At 44.7% G+C, this 20,666-nt stretch overlaps 1 protein-coding gene across 7 annotated transcripts in view; it reads left to right on the forward strand.

Moving 5' to 3' along the window:
* Positions 1-20,666, forward strand: part of NLGN4X (neuroligin 4 X-linked) — a 242,268-nt gene that overhangs the window by 123,081 nt on the left and 98,521 nt on the right. For 5 of the 7 annotated variants that reach the window (XM_077343305.1, XM_077343301.1, XM_077343304.1 and 2 more), the window contains exon 4: positions 18,882-18,941. The exons of the other annotated variants lie outside the window; for them this stretch is intronic. In XM_077343305.1, the coding sequence (XP_077199420.1) occupies positions 18,882-18,941 (60 nt within the window). The remainder of the gene's footprint in view (positions 1-18,881; positions 18,942-20,666) is intronic. 7 annotated transcript variants of the gene reach the window in all.

A 20,666-nucleotide genomic window follows, 5' to 3' on the forward strand; every position in this document is an offset into this window, starting at 1 on the left:
CTACGTGTCTGGGGCAGTGATGCTTTGTATTCATGGTGCTTGGAGGGCAACAGGGAGCGGTCTTCTGGAGTTCTGGCCACACTGGTAGACATTCTGATGCACCTGATTTTTGTCCACGAATAGAGTGTTGGACTAGATTGGCCATTGGCTTGATCTAACATGACCTCTGAAGGCAACTGGCTTTTGGCCACTACAGAGTATTAGATTGGATGGGCCATAGGCCTGATCTAACTTGAGTTCTCTTCTGCTTTTATTTCTTAAGTTCTTTGCCTTGAAACCCCTATGGGGTCTCCAAAAGTTGGCCATCACATTGCCACAATTGAGACATGTTTTTCTCACTCTAGTTGTGATTTGGAAATGATTTGTTTGTTTGTTTATATTCAGACTTGTATGCCATCATTCCCTGAAGGTTCAGGGTGGCTCACAACATACAATAAAATACATAATTTCAAATACATACTGTAATGCCCAGCAGCCCACCCTGTTGGATTTCCACTGGCTGGGTTATCACTCCTGAGGTTTGGGGTGTGGCCAACACTCAGCTGTCTACATATGTGGGAAGGGGAGGATGTTTACTCTTCAAAGTCCTTCTCTTCCAAATCACTTGTCTCTGAGGACTCTGTGAGTGCTCCTGCTACTGCCAAGCTAGTTCTTGTTACTGCTCTGGCTGCTGCCATTCTCCTTCCTCTCCTCCAGCTGATCTCCACTCCTCCTTACTTTTTCTTCTTCCTCCCTTCTCCGACATCCTATCTCTTGCACCAATTTTTCTATTTCTCTGTTCATGCCTATCTCCTCCTCCTCTCTCCCAGTGCTTCCTTTTATCCTTCCTGTCAATCCCAGATCCATCTTCCCTGCTTCCCCCTTCCTAGTTTTCTCTTCCCTTCTCTCATTGGCCTCCCCTGCCCTTACTCCCCGGTCACCTCTCAAACAGGGGTGGGATCTTCCACCCCTGACCCTTGCCAGCTCCACTCAAGTGGGTGTGGTTGATGTTCAGTCTCTCTGAGCCTGGTGCTCGGCTCATCCTGGGCCCACACTGAGACTCAGGGCACCTAAATTGGCTGTCAGGTGAACCCTGCCCTAGGGTTGGAGCTAGTGTGCTGTTTGAGCAACTGGGCTCATCTTCACCAGCTGCAGCTGGCTGCTGCATGAGTGAATCAGTGGGTGCTTTAGGGGGGGAGGGGTCCAGGGGCTGCTGAGCTCTCCCAAGAGTAGGTTGGGAGGTCAGGATGGCCACTGGAGGGACCAGGGTCAGACACATAATATACATCAAAAACATTTTAAAATCAGTCCATGTAGTTTAATTTGAAAACCATATCAAGTCATCACCTTGTCTCTGATGGGGGAGGGGGAACCTAAAGCACATTCTCAATGTCAATATTGGCAAAGCTTTTTGTACTAATCAAAGTTGTTACGTGTTTTCAGGAGGGAGGCCAGACATCATCAATGATGGTCCTGGACTGCAACCACAGGCCTGATGGAACAGTTTTGTTTTTCAGGCCCTGTGGGATTGTTTAATTTCTCTTAAGGCCCTAGATCAGAAAAACCTTCCACCAGGCCAGAGCTAGGGCTGAAAAAGCCCTGGCTCTGGTTAAGGCCAATTTAATCTCTCTTGGGCTTGGGGACCTTGAGCAAATTTGGTTTCCTGGATGGGTATAGTAGACATGTTAGTCAATTCGACTTTTAGAATCTTCCACAGAAACTGCACCAGTTGGTGTCATTTGCATCCTTTCCCTGTACGTTTAAATTAAGAGCTTCATGTAGTCAAGTCTTTGTACACTAAGAACCAATGTTCCAGATCCCAAATGTCTGATCCCATATTTATCATCCCGCAGTTTTATTCATCAGGTCTTGTGCTTTCCCTGTGCTTCCACAATTGTTGCAGATCACTTACCATGTCAGGACGAAACTAACTTCTGGGAAAGCTATTACCAGAAACCTGGAAACTGTGTTATAAAGTTAGAGAGGAGGATCGTTTGTCCCTGTTCACTCATCCTTTAGCCAATTCTATTATGGTTCTGATGTTACAAAACAAGTAGCTTCTGTCTTTCACTTGACCCCAGTTGACTCTGTGGGCTGTAAGTTAGATCCCCTTGGTAGGGAATTGTAGTCCTCCTCATCACTTTTCCAGTGAGTTAATTACCAGATCATAATATGATATTATAATTTTTTATGGAAAAGTAAGACACAATTACTTAACCTCTTGAGGAAGGTAAAAAGAAATGCACTAAAGCTTTACAGGAGAGGCTTTAAACTAGCAAACAGCAGGTGAGCTTTGCCCAACATGGCTCATTTTACAAGCCATTCTATTGTTGTGGTTGGGTGAAAAAGTATGATTTAGGTTTGCAGCACTCTTGTTGGGAGCTGAGCCCCACTCAACTTCACCTGAGCTGGGGACAGCCAGGGCCCAGACTCACCCATACAAGGAAGAAGGCTAGGGTCCCGGCACATTGTTCTGACACAGCTAAAAACAGTGAGAGCCAGGCAGTGGCATGGAGGGGTATCTTCATAAGGCAGTGCCAAGTTTGGACTTGGGGAAGGCTAGAATAGGAGAGGCTACAAGGCAGCCATTAGCAACAAGGGGAGAAAGCAGAGCAGGGAGACAGACAGCTTGTGAAAGAGCTAGGAAAGACTTCCATTTCCATTTCTAGTCTCCCACTGGAGTAGCTGGAAGGAGTTTGGAAACTGGCCAGGTAAGGGCAGGGCCCTAGAATCCTGTAAAAAGGAAAGTGCCCCACCCAGCTAGGGAGGAGCAACAGACTGAGTGAGCTCATGAGAGAAGGAAGTCTGGAGAAGGAAGAGGAGCCTCAAGATATTAGAACCAAAGTGATAAATTGCCAATAACACTAGATTAGTCCTTCAAGGGCAATGATTTTAATTCTCAGCAGGATAATGCCTTGGGGAAAAAATGAAAAGAGTAGATTTAATGCCAAGGTCTTGAGAGTTATCATTCAGTTCTTCTTTTTAAATGAGAGAAGAAGCTATTCTTGTTCAGAATTCTTACCGTTGTCCAAATAGACAGTACTTCTATTTCTCCTACTCTTCTGCTAAAGCGTAGCTGTGACTCACCCAGGGTTCAGCATTGAAGAAGCAGCGGGCAGGCAGAGGAAGGAGGAGCTCTTCGGTAGAGAGTCAGGGGCATTGGAAGCAGGGCCCATGCTCCTGCAGTAGGGAGAAGAGGCATGGAGCACGTGGCGCTTTTATAAGGTGCTGCGTGAGATGGGGATGCCCTCTTCTTCCACAGCAGCTGAGTGAGGAACTTCCCTCCCACCCACCTTGTTTAACTGTTAGAAATTTTGGAAAGTCAGTTGTTGTTAAATGAAGTATCTATACTGTTACCATGGTTAGAATAATAGAATCATAGAATCATAGAGCTGGAAGGGACCTCATGGGTCATCTAGTCCAACTCCCGCACCATGAAGGAAACCCACAACCCCATCACTCATCAACCTGCCACCCCCTTAAGCCTTCACAAAATCAGCCTTTCTGTCAGATGGCTATCCAGCCTCTGTATAAAAATTTCCAAATCTGGAGAACGCTCCATCTCCCGAGGAATCCTGTTCTACTGAGAAACTGCTCTGTCAGGAACTTCTTCCAGATGTTGAGATAGAATTTCTTCCCAGATAAGGTGCCTTATTAAAAGGCTGCAGATTGGGTGGGCCAACCCCTTGAATAAGACCCTAGGAATGCACCAGTAAAACCAGATGATAGGGGGTGGACTAAAACAGGTTTATACCTCCCGAAGCATTCCCTGGATTCCCTCTACTGGGAGGTTGACCAACAGCAAGGAGACCTATAGGTCTGGCTGGGGACCAGGACAGGATCCTCAGGGTGCTGCTGAGTCAGATAATTTGGATTGGAGGACCCAAAAATATTCAGGTTAGTCTCCATCTTGCCTTGCCAGTCAACACATGGGATGTTAATAAAATTGTGGCCTGATTGCCAAAAACATTTGAGTTTGAGACTTAATCCTAGCCCACATGCCCGCCTGCAAGTCAAAGTGTCCTATGGATCTCCCCTATTCTAAGCCTAAAGACAAATAAGCTGCTCAGTTTCCTTGATGCCTAAAGAATAATTTTGTCTTTTTCACTTCAATGTACTGCCTCATCTTCCTGTGACAGGCTAGCAGTTAATTATTTGTTTGGAGGTCGATAATTTCCAATTGCTGAGTTCTCTCTGTTGTGGAGTCTGGTAATTTTATTAAGTTTTATGGGCTTTACTTCCATGACACCCATATTACCACAGATCCACTGGGATGAGGTTGCTTCTCTGCTTTGTAAAGGAGTGGTTCAACATGCTCTGGGAGTACATAAGGTAATGATTTCATTTTTGAGGGGATAAAAAAGTGGCCTTCAGATGTTCCTTTTAGATCTCTGGGATTTAAACTAGTGTATTTCTGTTTTTAAACTCCATATGGTTATCTTGTTCTGTGGCACTACACAGAAGCCACAGTGATGAGAACAGAGTTTCACTGACATATAATGTATTCATCAAGTGGTCTCCTGTGCAGGCATTCATTACCTCCTTCCCACCTTTGTAAGAGTTCTCTGGGTCTTTCTTCTGCTCTTTTGAGTCTCTGGAGACAACCAAGATAGTCAGCATTTAATAGGAAAACCATTGGGAGGAAGAACAGTTATTATCATCTGCTTATTTCTTTGCATTATTTGTAGTCTACTTTTCTCACTGGGGGTCATGGTGGATTGCAGAGAAAGACAATGCAATGAATAATCAATGCAATGGGGTTGGGGATTGTGGCAATCTGGGACCAGTCAGAAAACTGAAATAGAACTGAAGTGAAACATAAATATTAATATGATATGTTAATTGATACCAAAATTACATATTAAGATCTTATAGTACAAACTATACATACTAGCATAGAACACATTAGAACACATAGAACACAATAGAGAATCAAAGAATCATAGAATAGTAGAGTTGGAAGGGACCTCCTGGGTCATCTAGTCCAACCCCTTGCATTATGCAGGACACTCACAACTAGGGTTGGGCACTTCAGCGTCCGAAGTGGCTGCTTGTGCCCGAAGCAGTTAGTGGCGCAGGGTGGAAGGGGAAGCTCAGCCGTCAACACACCAGTCAGCATGCAGCCAACCGGTGCGTCAACGCCCATGCCCCCCCTCCCACCCCATGCTGCAGTGCTGGCTGCTTCGGGCGCGAGTGGCCGCTTCATATGCGGAAGCGTCCAACAGTACTCACAACCTTCTCACTCATCGACTGTAACCTGCTACTTCCTTGAAATGTCACAGAATCAGCCTCTTTTTCTGATGGCTATCCAGCCTCTGTTTAAAAATTTCTAAAGATAGGGAATCCACCATCTCCTGAAGCCTGTTCTACTGAAAAAACATTTGAACTATCAGGAACTTCTTCTGGATGTTTAGATGGAATTTCCCTCTCATTTTTAAATTTCAAATTTAAATTTATTTTGACAAGATGTGTGATGTGTGAATTCATTTAGCAGACCCCAAAGTGGGGTGAGGGGTCTGATCTGAGATTGGGCATCTCCATGAAAAGGACTCCCTCCCAGCTTAAGAACATCATGGTTCGCAGGCTGTGCTTGGGAGGGTATGCCTGGGAACTGAGAGCAGTGTGGCTGTTCTCTGCTTGACAAAGTCCAGGAGGGTGACCCAGTCCTTTCATGGTGGTGGTGGAGATGTCTAACTTCACCATGCTATACTGCTCCCTTAAGGAAAAAAATTGCCCCCCCAACAACAACAAAAATCTGACTATAGACCTGAGGTTGACCTATTATGTACTACTGGAGTCTTCTAATTGAAAACCTCTACAATTTTCTTTGTAGCTAGCGCCTGTACAGAAGTTAATGATCAATGCAATCAGTTAACTCTGATCAGTTACAATTACAACTGAATTGCAACATTACATTTCAGGAGAATAGCCATATTAGGTCTATTTTTTACTTGTGAGTAGTCCCCTATAATATGAGAGCTAGTTCTATGTTTATTAAATCTTGATACCATAACTTGTGGGTCAAGGCAGGTTAGTAATGTAAACTTAAAATGTGCAAAGCACAGTAAAGCCATCAACAACTTTCTCCTTGAGCAAATTTAATGCTAAAATAAAATAAATATTGTATTTGTATACCGCCTCATCCCTGTTCACTCAGGAGGTTGACAACATTTTTATTATTATTATTATTATTTATTTGATTTGTATGACCGCCGCTCTCGGAAACCGGCTCGCGGCGGTTCACAACATTTTAATACAAATACAATATATTAACCATTAAAATTCCCCATTAAAACCCCATTAAAACAATGACTAAGTCACAATGATGGCGATTAAAACTATTCCCGTACAGGCCCACTGGATGAGCAGAAGGGAACGGAGGATAATTGGGCATAGAATGGAACACTCTGGGGAACCAGGTCAGTTTAGTACTGGCCTCCCCCCTCCGGGGAGAGGGGTCCGATCTTAGCCCCGGGCCATCACCCGGCCTTAGACAAACGCCTGGCAGAAGAGCTCCGTTTTGCAGGCTCTGCGGAACTCAGAGAGCTCCGCCAGGGCCCGCAGCTCTTCAGGGAGCTCATTCCACCAGGTAGGGGCCAGGACCGAAAAGGCCCTGGCCCTTGTCGAGGCCAGGCGTGCCTCCCGGGGTCCTGGGATCATCAGCAGATTCTTACCCGCAGAGCGAAGTGCCCTGCGGGGGGCATAAGGAGATAGGCGGTCCCTCAAGTATGCAGGACCCAAGCCGCGTATAGTCTTAAAGGTTAGTACCAAAACCTTGAACCTGATCCGGAAACAAACTGGCAACCAGTGCAGCTGCTTCAGCAGAGGCTGAACATGGGACCTCCAAGATGATTTAGTGAGGACCCGTGCAGCTGCATTCTGTACCAGCTGTAACTTCCGGGTTAGAGACAAGGGTAGGCCCGCGTAGAGCGAGTTACAGAAGTCTAATCTAGAAGTAACCGTTGCATGGATCACAGTGGCCAGGTGTTCCGGGGGCAGGTAGGGCGCTAGTAGCCGAGCTTGGCGTAGATGGAGAAACGCCGTCCGGGCTACCTTAGTGACCTGGGCCTCCATGGAAAGTGAGGCATCCAGAATCACTCCCAAATTCCTGGCTTGGGGCACAGATGACAATTGTACCCCGTCCAGGCAGGGAAGACGCGCTTCCTGTTCCTGCTCCCTTCGGCCTAGCCAAAGGACCTCCGTCTTAGAGGGGTTGAGTCTCAGGCGGCTCTTCCTGATCCATCCAGCCACTGCTTCCAAACAACTGGCGAATTTTTCTGGGGGGAGATCTGGCCGGCCATCCATCAAGAGATAGAGCTGGGTATCATCAGCGTACTGGTGACACCCAAGCCCATAACTCCGTACCAGCTGAGCCAGGGGACGCATATAGATGTTAAATAACGTGGGGGAGAGCACCGCTCCCTGTGGCACCCCACATGGGAGTGCAAAGGAGTCGGATAACTCCTCCCCCACAGCGACCCTCTGTGATCTGTTCTCTAGAAAGGAGGATAGCCATTTAAGAGCCACCCTTCCAATCCCAGTATCAGCGAGGCGGTGAACCAAGAGCTCGTGGTCAACCACATCAAATGCGGCTGACCGGTCTAATAGCACGAGAATGGCCGACCCGCCCCGGTCCAGCTGGCGCCGGAGATCATCTGTCAGGGCGACCAGCACAGTCTCCACCCCATGGCCAGGACGGAAGCCAGACTGGTATGGATCAAGGGCCGAAGTTTCCTCCAAAAATGCTAGGAGCTGGTCCGCGGCGGCCCTCTCAACCACCTTGCCCAGGAATGCAAGATGCGATACCGGGCGGTAGCTGGCGGGGTCCCGCGGATTCAGCGATGGTTTTTTCAGAAGAGGGCGAACCACTGCCTCCTTGAGCCGCTGAGGGAATTCTCCCGATGTAAGGGAGAGGTTTATAATCTCCCTCAGGGGAACACCTATCCGTGGGTCGCTGATCTTAAGCAACCACGACGGACAGGGATCAAGGGGGCAAGTGGTCGCCCTCACCGACCCTAGCAATTTGTCCACTTCGGATAAAGAGAGCCGCCTGAAGCCATCAAACCTGATCCCCCGTAACGGCCACGGAGCTTCTAGTTCACGAACTGTATCAACTGTGGCAGTAAGGTCACGACGGAGCGACAAGATCTTATCCGCAAAATAGCTCGCAAAAGCCTCGCAGCCTAGTTCCAATTGACTACTATTTTGATGCCCTCCTTCGAGGGCAGTAAGGGTCCGAACTATCCTAAATAATTGGGCTGGGCGAGAGCTAGCGGACGCGATTTCCGCAGCAAAGTAGTCACACTTTGCCGCTTTCACCGCCATCTCATACGCCCTCATAAGCGTGCGATGAGATGTTCTTGTAGCTTCGTCGCGGGTCTTCCGCCACACTCGCTCTAGCCGTCTCACCTCCCTCTTCCTCTCCCGAAGCTCCGCGGTAAACCACGGGGCCTGCTTGAGGCGAGGGCGGAGAGGGCGCTCAGGAGCTATCTCGTCAATGGCGGCCAACAGGCGGGACTGCCAGTCCTCCACCAAGGCCTCCAACGAGACACCGGAGGGCATCGGGTCCCGCAGAGCATTCAGGAATCCTTCGGATTCCATAAGTCTCCGTGGGCGGACTAAAATGCGTCCGTCACCCAAACAGGGGAGGGGTGGCATCCGTAGGCGAGCCTTCAGGGTATGGTGGTCAGACCACGGAACGATGTTGTTAGCCACCAGATCGATCTCAACACCAGCACCAAAGATCAGATCCAGGGTGTGGCCAGCCTGATGAGTGGGACCAGCAACAAATTGCGAGAACCCCAGTGTCGCCATGGCCGACACCAGGTCCAGGCCAAGTCCTGGAGCCGACGAATCCGCATGGACATTAAAGTCCCCCAAAATTAATAATTTGGGGAACTGCAATGTCCAGGCGGCCGCCGCCTCCAGCAGGCCCAGCAGGGCATCGGGCGGGGCAGTGGGTGAACGGTACACCGCCCAGATGGCCACGTTCTTGACTGATTCCCACGTCAGGCCGACACATTCAACTCCTGGGATCGATGGTGCTGGGAGAGCCCTGAAGGCATAGCTGTCCCGGACTAGGATCGCCACCCCACCCCCCCTACCATGGAGCCGGGGCTGATGGAGGACCGAGAAGCCGGGTGGCGCAAGATCTTTAAGGGTGACTGTTTCACCTTCGCGCACCCAGCTCTCGGTGATGCACGCCAGGTCTACCCCATGCCCTGCGAAATAGTCCCGCAGGGTTGAGGATTTGTTCTTGATCGACCTGGCGTTGCATAGCATCAGCACCGGCTCCGCCCTAGCCCTCTCTCCTACAGATTTGGGGATGGGACGGAGGTTTGAAGGACAGCGAGCACATCGACCAGGCCACCTACCGTGTTTCCACGGTCGGGGCCTTTCTGGACCTGCGTGTGCCGCTCTCCCCCTATTATTGAACCTCCTCCCACCGCCATACCTCCCTTGGCCCAGAAGTGCTGGAATAATTCTCCCAGGTTGGGTTATAACCCCCTCTCCCCTTCCATGCCCACTCTGTCGTTCCTGTCTGGCAGACCATGCCATGTCTAGCCACGTCCAGTAGTGCCCTGTATATTGGCCCCAACCTTATCTAATTACTGCAATACTTTGGGTAGAGCGGCTGTAGCTCCTCCCTCTCACTGGCCCTAACCAATCTAACTAATCTAATTTAACCTAGCTGCTACCAATTCCCTCCCTAACCCACCCTAACCTCACCCTCCCTACACAGCCCCCTACAAAAATCCCCCCTAGCCCGCCTAACCCAACCTAACACCTAACAGCTGGTCTAACCTCACAGAGGAGAGGATCTGCCAGATCCCGCCTTTCGGGGCTCTCTAGCTTCCCCTCTCCCCCACAACTCCACTTAAGGCCACTCCAGCCGCCCTAATAATTTTCTCCCAGCATCTCCCACAGCTCCAACAACAGCTATCAGATTTTTTGGCTGTACTAGTTCTTCTTTATCCCAGAAGAATCTTTGTCGCCACAAGAGGGCGCCAAGGAACAAGTTCTTCCTCAGTTCCTCTCGGTCTATGACGCAGCAAGCTGAACTCTGGCAATCTACCAGTTCAGGCAGAAGAGACTCAGTTCCAGCCAGCCGAAGGATCTTAAAGGGGGAGGATGGTAAATTCAAGGTCCCCCTTTGTCTCAGCTGTCGCGGCTCACTCCTTTTCCCCTCCAAATCGCCGCCAAAAATTCCTTCCGTCCCAGGATCAAGTTGAGCAGTCCGATGTTCTTTGTCTTTTCTCCCTGCTGACCCAGTGCTCTGAACGCTGTGCCTCTGCCCGGCGCTGCCGGGTTGGAGTAACTCCCACTTCAGGCACTGGGCAAAGTTATTTCCGAAGCTCTCATGAGCCCCTTGCAGGGAGACCGTCTCTCTCAGAGCTCCATAGACTCTCTTCAAGATCGAAGGAGGTGAGTTTACATTCCTCATTCTGTCCGGGCGTCATAAAACTTTCCCCGGGAGGGAACCGGCAAGAAGAAATAGGGGGGAGGAGGGCACTGTAATACCTTGGTGGTGTAATTTGCCTCCAGGAACCGGCCCAATAACTCTTCCAGACGGGTTGATAGCACTCTCCCACGGTCCACGCCAGAGTCTCCCAGCAATGATGTTAGTCGGCCGGGGAATAAAGACGCAAGCCCGTGGTCTCTGTGTCCTGGAAGGCCTGGAAGGCCTGGAATACAGTCAGCTGATCTCCCCTTCTCCTTGCCTATTTCTCGCAGTCCGAGTTAGTAATGTCCACTGGGTGCCTAGATAGTAATAGGCTCCCTAAGTTGCAGAATAAAAACGAAGGGGGAGGGAATAATTCCCTCTCCCTAGCTAAAAAAAGCCAGGGACGGGCAGAACAAAAGCTCCGGTGTCCGTCCTCGTCGCCATCTTGTTTTTTTTTAAACCATACATCATAAAAAAATAAACATAAACAATTACTTTTTTTATGCTAAGGTAATTTAAGTTCAGGATAATAATAGTAAATGTTTTCAGCAAAGTGAAGTTGTCAGTTGCTTCCAAAATTCCAACCATCCCTGGAAAGGTTGCCTTGCTGTTGCTTGTAAAGCACAAGTAACAGTGCCAGTTGTGCTCTACTAAACCCCTGCAAATCCTTAAACTGGCTCAGGTACTATGAGCCCTATGGAACCTTAAATAAACCTTAAACAAACCTATCATTAAAGCGAATGAGATATATTCATCCAAGGCCATGAAGAACTTTTAAGATTATAACCAGTCCCTTCAATTGAACTTGGGAACAAACTGGCAGCCATTGCTGATGTTTTAAAATATCCAAGATGTGTTCCCATCAGCTAGCCCTGACCAAAACTGGGCTATCATATTGTGAAGCAATCTTCAAGGAGAGCCTGTCATAGTGTAATCCAACCTGTAATAGGATGGAAAGACACAATCTTCAGCCTATTACACAGTTATTCTATACGAATTGTACAGTCTTTAAGTGGGTCTTTAACATTTATGAATTTAGGCAGATTGTGTGTGGGTGGGCAGGAAGGGATGTGCCCGTCTTTGTCTCTTGTGGCCCTTCCTTGAATACCCAGGAAATTGCTAATCACCACTGTGGGATGGTAGACCAGTCTGGGTTCAGGAGATTTTTAGTGGAGGGATCACTTGAGCATGAAACTGGGGTCACTATGGGTGGGCAGGTAGTTGTGAGTTCCTGCAGGGGTTGGTCTAAATGACCCTGGATGATTCTATTGTCTGTTGTTGTAATATAATCCTTTTTGTTTTGGTAGCATTTTTGAAACTGGGTTTTGGCCTCACTTTATCTATGTTTTAAAAGGAGGAATTCTTCTCACTCCTATTTTCCTTACAACAACTGTATGAGGTAGTGCAGTCTAAGCAAAAGTATCTGGACCCAGTGTCATGCAGCAAACTTTATCATTGAGTGTTGAATTTGATATGTCCACATTCCAGTGTAACAATATCCTGTACCATGCTGGCTGTCTGGTGGCTGTATGCACATCAACTATTTTTATGTGTACTTAGTGTATATGTGTGAGAGAGATGAAGTAGATTGCCTACCAGGATATAGCCCACACAGAAAAGACACAAAACAAGGTATTTTGAATATATAAAGCCACAGCTTTATTACAACTCCTAGAGGAGCATTGGCATGGCATGAGGAGGAATCCAACAGAAAAACGGTCAGCAGACCATGGATAACCCAAGGTCCCAGATGGCACCCTGGAGAACCAGCCAAGGCATCAGCTTAGAGCATGAAACTTGCCATCTGAATGGGCATCCAATGGGTGTAAGCCTCTGTCTGGCTCCCTGAACCACCTGGCAATGCAAGCCTGCCTTCCCAGCCAGGTTGGGACCCAGCTCGCATATGCACCAACTCTTAGGCAGACCCCAGAGACAGGAGAGACTGATTTTCAAACCTGTCTCCCCACAAAGATCCTCCCAAACCAAGCCACCCACTGTGACAAAACCACAATTCTTAAACTTGTACAGTGAATACAACTGTGTGCTGAATAGGGAGGGAGGGTGGGAAGCTTCCCGCTGCAACACCAGAGAGAAAAGAGGCCAAACACATGTGTTTAGCCCCTCTTAAGGGTGTCGGTGATCCCACTCATCCCATCTGATGGAAGTGCCACGCGCCTCAGCAAGCCTATTTACAGAGTCTTGCCCTAACAGTGCATCTGGGCAACACATCTTTTTAGCTACCAGCTCACTCCTCCACAGGTGGCAACCAGGAGCCTTCAGTGAGTCGCAGCTCCGATTGCTGGCAAAGACTCTGAGTGAATTGTTCCATGCACACACTCCAAAAATAATTTTCGTAGACAAAACTGCAACACAAAGTGCTGAAACAGCTACTGCTAGGCTTGCCAATTGCACATCACTGGAACACATGGAATCTTGACATGAGAGGTCAAACTATGAGTGATGTAAACGAATACATTAAAAGAGGGGAAAACTGAAGTAATAAAAATAAAAGGCTAAAAAAACCTTCAAAAAACCTCTGGGAAAAAAACTTGTTCAAAGAACTAAGAAGACATCAGAACACAAAGATGGCTGAAGGAAAAAAGGAAATATAGATAAAAGACAAGATGAATTAATAGAAATATAGGAACTAGCATTTGGAGTTTATCCCAAATTTAATACAAAGCTAAAAATGGCATGATCATAGTATATTTGAAAATTAAAGAAAGTCTATAGCTTCTCCCACATTATAGATATTTTTCTAACATTTATAAAAAATATAGTATAGATTGGGTTGGGGAGTTGATAATTACAGAAAGGAACAAATTCCAATATAACAGAAGTTCTATATTCATATACAGATAATAAATATAAATAGAAATTTTACACAATGCACTCTTACTGGGAGAGTTCTATCCGTCCCTGATTTTTAAAAAATGATGATAGTCTTGGAATTAAAAAAGAAATAAAGCAAAGAATAAGAACGTAATAACATGAGAGATATCAGCTACCCTGAAGGCAAGCTGCATATATAAGTGATGAGATAGGCCTGGATTTTAATCCTAAACAATTACCCAGATGTGGTATAAAATACTTTGTTCAGGCAGACGGAAACTGGGAATACAGGATTATCAAATTTGAAGGGGATCACATACAATTTCGAAGGAGATCACATATTTCAAATAAGAAAAGGCTTAATTAAAAGGCTGCTAGAGATAAAATGTAGGAGGGTGAAATTCCTTCATGAAGTTTAGGAGTTACCCTTAAAATACCCTCAACAGATCCTAAAATCTGAGAGAGGAAAAAAACAAATTCAAAAGTATGCATAGATAATGGAATATATAGTGTGAAAGATCACAAGATCATTCATCTCCATATTCATCATATAATTTGTTGAACCATAATAAGACTAGATATTAAGCTCGCTGTGGCCAAAATACAGCGGGCCCTAGCATGATGGGTGGGTGAAGGGATGGGGCAAAGGAAGGAGGAAAAGGAGAAAGAGAGACAGAAAGACAGAAAGAAAGGGAGGAAGATAGAGACAGAAAAAGAGGGAGAGAAACAGGTAGCCGGAAAGAGACAGATGGAAGAGAGGGAGGAAGGGAAGGACAAAGGGAATGCTGGGAGGAAGGGAGGAACAGAGGAAGGTAGGTGGCCTTGGGACCTTCTGCTGGGGCCAGGGGCAGGCTCAGCTGCCCCAGGGCCCAGCAGAAGGCTCCGGAAGGCGGCAGCAGGCTTTGAGGCCTACTGCCAGGCTGAGGAGCAGTCTCAGCTGCCCCAGGGCCCGGCAGAAGGCTCGGGACAGCGGGAGTGGGCTTTGTGGCCTTCTGGTGGGGCCAAGGGCAGGCGAGCCTGCCCCAGGGCCCGGCAGAAGGCTCCGTGGGCGAGGGGAAGCCGGCCGGAGGACTTACGGCTGGGGAAGGCTTCTTCCTCTGAGCGGTGACTCTCCGGCCAGGCCAGGGGAGACTGGGCCAACCAGCCAATGGAGAGCCGCGCTTTGCGCGGCTCCCCATTGGCTGCTAGGCCCTCGAGTGACTCTCGGAGGGCCCAATCAGTAGCCGCGCTTTGCGCGGCTCCTGATTGGGCCCTCCGAGTTTTTATCACGGACAGGGCCCGCCCTAACTCCTCCCCACTTGCCCTTACTCCTTTATTCCTCCCGCTCCTCTGGAGCGGGGGGGGGGGGAGGTTTAAAGATGATGATTATTTATGCAGTCACTCTATCTTACTATATACCAGCCTTTCTCAACTTTTTTATTGTTGAGAACCTCCAAACTATTTTTCAGGCTTCAATAAATCCCAGAAGTGGCACAATTGTGCATAATATGGGTAGGAAGCATAGCTATATACATGCCCACCTGAGGCCTCTTCCTTTTCCAAACCCTCTACACCTGTCATTGGCTATCTTGGGAAGTGTCATAGGTTGATATGACAATGATTATATCACAAATAAACGTTTAACAAATTTAAACAATATGTTTAAAAATTAATTAACTCACACCTATTTGGGAAATCCTACTAGAGCCATCAAGAAACCCCAGGGTTTCACATAATCCTGGTTGATTGTTGTTGTTATGTGCGAAGTCGTGTCCGACCCATCGCGACCCCATGGACAATGATCCTCCAGGACAATGATCCTCCTGGTTGATAAAGCCTGCTATATACCATACTAGGAAAAAAAATCTATTTCCTCCTTCTTTTATGAAATGCTTGGATCTTAATGATGCATGCAAAGAGTTAGGATACATTCATATGTCCTAGAAAATTGACACTGGTCACATTTAAATCAGTGAACTCTGATTACTGGCAGAATCTGAAAATGGGACACTCATATCATTTTCCCTCAAATAAAAAAAACACATAAAAGTGAATAGGATAATCTATACTGTCCTTGCTTCTACGAATCCTTGGAGAACACAGCTCCTGTGTTGATGTTTCTTACATTTTTTCATTGTATTCTTTTTAGTGTTACAATACAAAGGCCAGATATGTCTTTATAAGCTACACCAGTAGCACGAGAAATGTCACACATGGACAAAGTGAAAAAGTACCTTTTGGAAGTTTCTGCAAAAGTTAAAAAGGATCACCTTTCACCTGTCTCATTTTTCTTCTGTGTTGCTTTTTGTGGTCTAGAAATGTCGGAGCAGAGGGCAGAACTAAAGGTCTCAGGGCCACTTGCATTTGTTACATCACTAAATGTATCAGCAGGACTCAGAGAATACAGCTTGAATAGAAAGATTTGCTAGTGTTAGAAAAGAAACCTGAAAGTGGTTTCTAACTATATTTTGTTGTTGTCAGGCTTTCAAAGACAGTGTCTGGGTCTTACAGGAGTCGCTATGTGGGGAGATCAGAGAATAAATCTGTTGTCTACAGAGTTGATGTAGTATTGGTACCATTGACAAAGCCAGAGGCTGAGCGATTAAGGAGTTTTAGAACTCGTGAGAATCAGGACTCACATGCTATTTGAATGCTGCCATACGAGAAATCATAAGAAGAAGAGTTGGTTCTTATATACTGCTTTTCTCTACCAGAAGGAATCTCAAATTGGCTTACAAACAACTTCCCTTTCCTCTCCCCACAACAGACAGCCTGTGAAGTAGGTGAGGCTGAGAGAGCCCTGATATTACTAGGCAATATTCAAGAGAGCTATAGGAACTGGAACAAAATAAGGCATGATAGAGAAAACGTGGAGCAAAACAGGAAACTGAAATGAGGTTAAATGGTATTCATGCTTTTAACTGGTTGCTTACTTCCTGCTTTCTATAGGCCACACTCACAGAAGTCAGCTAATATCATTTATATTAATTGACTTGATCTAGTTCATTAGTGACTTTCATCACTGCATAAAGGTTTGAATATAGGGCCCTTTCTGAATGCACAACTTGATTCTGAGTATCAGTAAATTGAAGCCAGTATTTCTTTAATTTGCATCCTGTTTGAATCCTATTCCTCCACTCTGCACATTTTTTCTCTGATTCTCTGCATACTAATGTGAAAAAGGGATGTGTGTGTGTGCGCGCACACATGCGCACATGCACATATGCATGCATGCAGCTGGTTGGTCTCTGTTCATTTGCCAGTTTCAAGCAGGGGGTACCTTTTGAAATTGGAAGGAAAGATTCTTAAAGCTGCTTTCACTTTTGGGTTGCTATCTTAGTAGAAGGTTTTCCCACCTTTATTTTGTCTAAGCTCCGGATTTAATTTTTTATAAGCCCCCCCCCCCACATAAGTCTAGCAAGAATTGGAATTCAGCATTATTTTCATAATAATACAGACAAGTCTTTTGTGTGGATAACCTTCAACCAGTCATCTATTCTTCCTCCTAACATGTGAAACATGGGGTGGGATGAGAAATGCTCCCAAGGGCTACTGTCTACCCTTTCTCCCCTTCCCCTCCCATCTTGTCAAATTCGTTTTTAAATTTAAAAAAAAAATTAAAAAAATTAAGGAACCTTGGTACAGTCAAATTCTATTTTTTTGTAATGATTCTAGAGAAGCATTGCCTTTTTTAAAAAACCCATCAGGCAAACCATTATATGCTGTTTATCTGCTCTAGATTCTAGTGTAGGCTGCATAGTTCAGTTAGTAAGACTTCAGCCTGAAGATCAGAAATGTATGAGTTCTAAACCTACCTGAGGGTGTTAATTTTTTTTTCTTGCAGAATTGACCATGCCAATCCAGTTTTAATTTTTTGCTTTTGAAAAGCTCAAATGGATCTGCTATGTTTCCAAATGTAAAACTGTAATTGTAAACTAAATTGGAATAGAAGAAGGTGGAGAAGCTGGAGATGGTCTAAGCGAAAGTCTTGACTATAGTTCTGACACTAACACTGAACCCCAATTTTCACAAGACTTAAGGGGTGGCTTATATATATATATGTTATAAATGCTTAAGAAGTACTGGAGCTTAGACAAGATGAAAGCAGGAAAGGTTTCTACTATTCATTCATTCATTCATTCTCTTTATTGGCATTCCATAGCATTACAGCATGTGTGTAGCTTCTACTAAGATGGCTACCCAGAAATGAAAGCAGCTTTAAGAATCCCTTCTTACAATTTCAAAATTGTCTGAAACTGGCCTCCTGGGTGGGAGCAATGGGGAGAAATCCTATAGAATCATTTTGCTGTGGGATTTCCTTTGCCTTGGGATCCAAGAAAGGAAATAAAACTTTTACAAAAACTGGACATATAGTGGATAGAAAATGAACCGAGCTCCGAAGGGAAGCAAAATGAAAGCCTGACCCACCTGCAAAGTGAATGTGAGTTGGCATATAGAAGAGAAAAATACATCTAAAGGGAATGCACAGTAAACAAAAAGGGAAACACCAGTGCATAAAAGGTCTAGGTCCCCCACAGAACAAAAGCCTCTACTTCATTTATGCTTCTACTGTAAAGAGTTCTTTTAAAAAGTTCCTCCCTGCCTGTGTGATGGTTGTGGTTTGCTGTAATATTTATGTGTGATTTCTTTCTTAACTATGTCTGTACTGACATGGTAAGTAATATATTTTGTATGATTATGATATGGATTATAAATCCATATGCACATCTGCACCCCCTCCCCACACTGGCTTTTATATGTTGAAATGTTTTATGCATATTTACATTGATTATGGATTCAAGTGGGTAGTCATATTGGTCTGAAGAAGCAGAACAATGTTTGAGTCCAGTGGCACCTCTTAGAGTAACAAAGTTTTATTCAAGGTGTAAGCTTTATGGTCTTAAAGGGGCCACTGATCTTTGTTCTTACAATAATTATGTGACTGATGATAATCATTCTAATTGAATTGTGAATATTGCTCATGATCCAAAGAGTTGTTTTAGCTCAAGTTTGGGTCAAAGGTGCCAAAGAAGAATTTTTGACTTTTAATCTTTGTAGGGTTGGGGAAGATGCCAAGTCACAAATGACTTATAAAATTTCTCTCATTGTAAAAAGAGAGAGATCTGTTGTTTGAGAATCACAGGTTTCCCATGGATACAGGGAAGTAGTTGTGCAGATCTTTGGCTCTAAACTGCAGATCTTTTTCAAACATGACATTGCTTAACCAACAGATCCCCCCTCCCCCATACACTATGGATCTTGGTTCTACTCCTAAGAACCTGTTTGATTGATATTATGCTATGATAGTACAATAAGGATTCTGAGTTATAAAGAATTATGTGTTTAAACTGTTGTATTTTTCTTATACATATTGAATGTAAAGTAAGCAATAACTTTTAATCAACTTAATTGTGTTGTAACAACATGTGATTTTTTCCCCCCTGCTGGTGTTTTCTGGTTTATTTTAGAGTTTTATGTTAGTGTGCAGTTTGCATCCTTTTATTTTTTCCAATTCAGATCTTGACTTTTTGTGTTGAATTTTTTCCTTTTTTCCAATTTTTGGCTATTTTTTTCTTTAAATTTTTGAGAACCTGCTGTTTTTGAATTCTCTTTTTTCCCTTTATTCTCCTGCTCACTCTGACTCCAGGAGCCAACACAAAGAAAAGCGCAGATGATATAACCAGTAATGATCGTGGGGAAGATGAAGGTATTTTTTGGTTTTGTTCCAGCTCAACCCTGATATGCATGAATATGAACTTTTCCCCTTTATTTAATCACACACATTTCAGTGTGCTGCTTTATTTTCTTCTTATCTGGAATCAACTTTCCTTTTTTCCCCATTTTAAAGACACAAATTAGCATTTAGATGACTGCAATTTCCTTTTGAGATGTGTACAGGTTATCTGTAGATATGTGTGAAGTGAGTAACATAAATATTATTTACAATCAAATGTTTCCCTGTACCTATCTTCCCAACTTTTGCCTCGGAAGAGAAAGTGGAACTTGAAACCTTGCATGTCTCTCTCTTCCTTTATCCCTTTTAATACATTCTGTAAATTCACCTTCACATTATTCCCCTTTCTCTTCCCCCAATGTGTACTGTATAGTGGATGCAATTGCCTCATTTCCTGTTTCTTTTTTTCTGCCTTCAGTATGAGATATTTCAAGAAGACTAGAAGCAACCTAAGTTTGTTTTTATTCTATACAATACTCTCCCTTTAGTTACACTGGAGATAAGATGCCACTACTTTGCAATTGCTCCCATTTTGCATTCAGGAAAGTATATAAATGACCACCTAATTGTTTGGCTTTTTTGCCTGTGGACACACACCATTAGTTAATGTGTTATCATTGCTAATGACAATTTTGATTTCCTGTGTGGACAAGACGGCTATATATGAATGACTGCTGTAGCACAATATCTACTGATGTGTGGACACACATGTTTATATAATGTTTATATAACACAGTTCTTTGGGATGTCCTTCACTTGGGTGTCATGTGGGTGGAAGTTTTTTTAAAAATCTGGGAAGTGTCTTTCGAGCCGTCACAGAGGTGGTAACAGTCATGTTGCTCCAGGTAAGTGTACATTGAACCCACTTGTTCCTGTTCCATATTAGATGTTTATTATCAAGTGTAACAGAATCAGAACTTTTCCAATATGGAAATTAACACCTACAGGCAAGTACCTTGGTGATATTGCACTAAGATGCCCATTTGATGTCTGACACAAAAATTAAACAGATTTGGTTGGGTCTTTCTCAGACAGCTGTATCATGAATCAGCCAAATCAAGCCTGGATCGATTTGGGTTTCTCTGATTCAGCTGTTTTAAATAGAGGAGATGTGTGATTTAAATTGATGGGATTCGGCTCTGATAAATCCCCAAAGTTCTCAAATCCAAGCCGAATCACCCATCTCTAGATAACATAAATGGCAAGAAGACAGCAGTTGTTGTGGCAGTCCACTAGAGTTGCCAACTGTCATCAAGAGCAAAATTCCCATCCTTTTAATAGAAACTTTTTGGATATTATTTACCAGGTGATGTTATTTACATCAATTGTATGAATAGCTTTGGCAGCTGATTTCCACATATTAAGCCTCTATTAAAGGGACAGGTTATTATTTTTTTTCCTATTAGCAGCCTTACTTCTGCTTCAACTCTTTTCTGGCTTCAAGCATATTTTAACAAATTTGTTATTGTTATAGACTGTGATAATTTATCACCGAATGTTAACTTTGACCTTCAACATGGGTTTATCACACATTGGTGTCTGGCCTTCTTTTAGATTTATTCTGATACAATGCTATATCAGGTATCCTTGTAATATCTACCTTTGTTTTGCTTTTTTAGTTTTGGAATGTATTTAATAGATCACAAGTTAATCATGTTGTTTTTCCACAGTTCAGAATTATTATGTCTTTTCTGATCT

The sequence above is a fragment of the Paroedura picta genome, chromosome 6 (genome assembly GCF_049243985.1).
Source record: "Paroedura picta isolate Pp20150507F chromosome 6, Ppicta_v3.0, whole genome shotgun sequence".
In the NCBI taxonomy this organism is placed as follows: Eukaryota; Metazoa; Chordata; class Lepidosauria; order Squamata; family Gekkonidae; genus Paroedura; species Paroedura picta.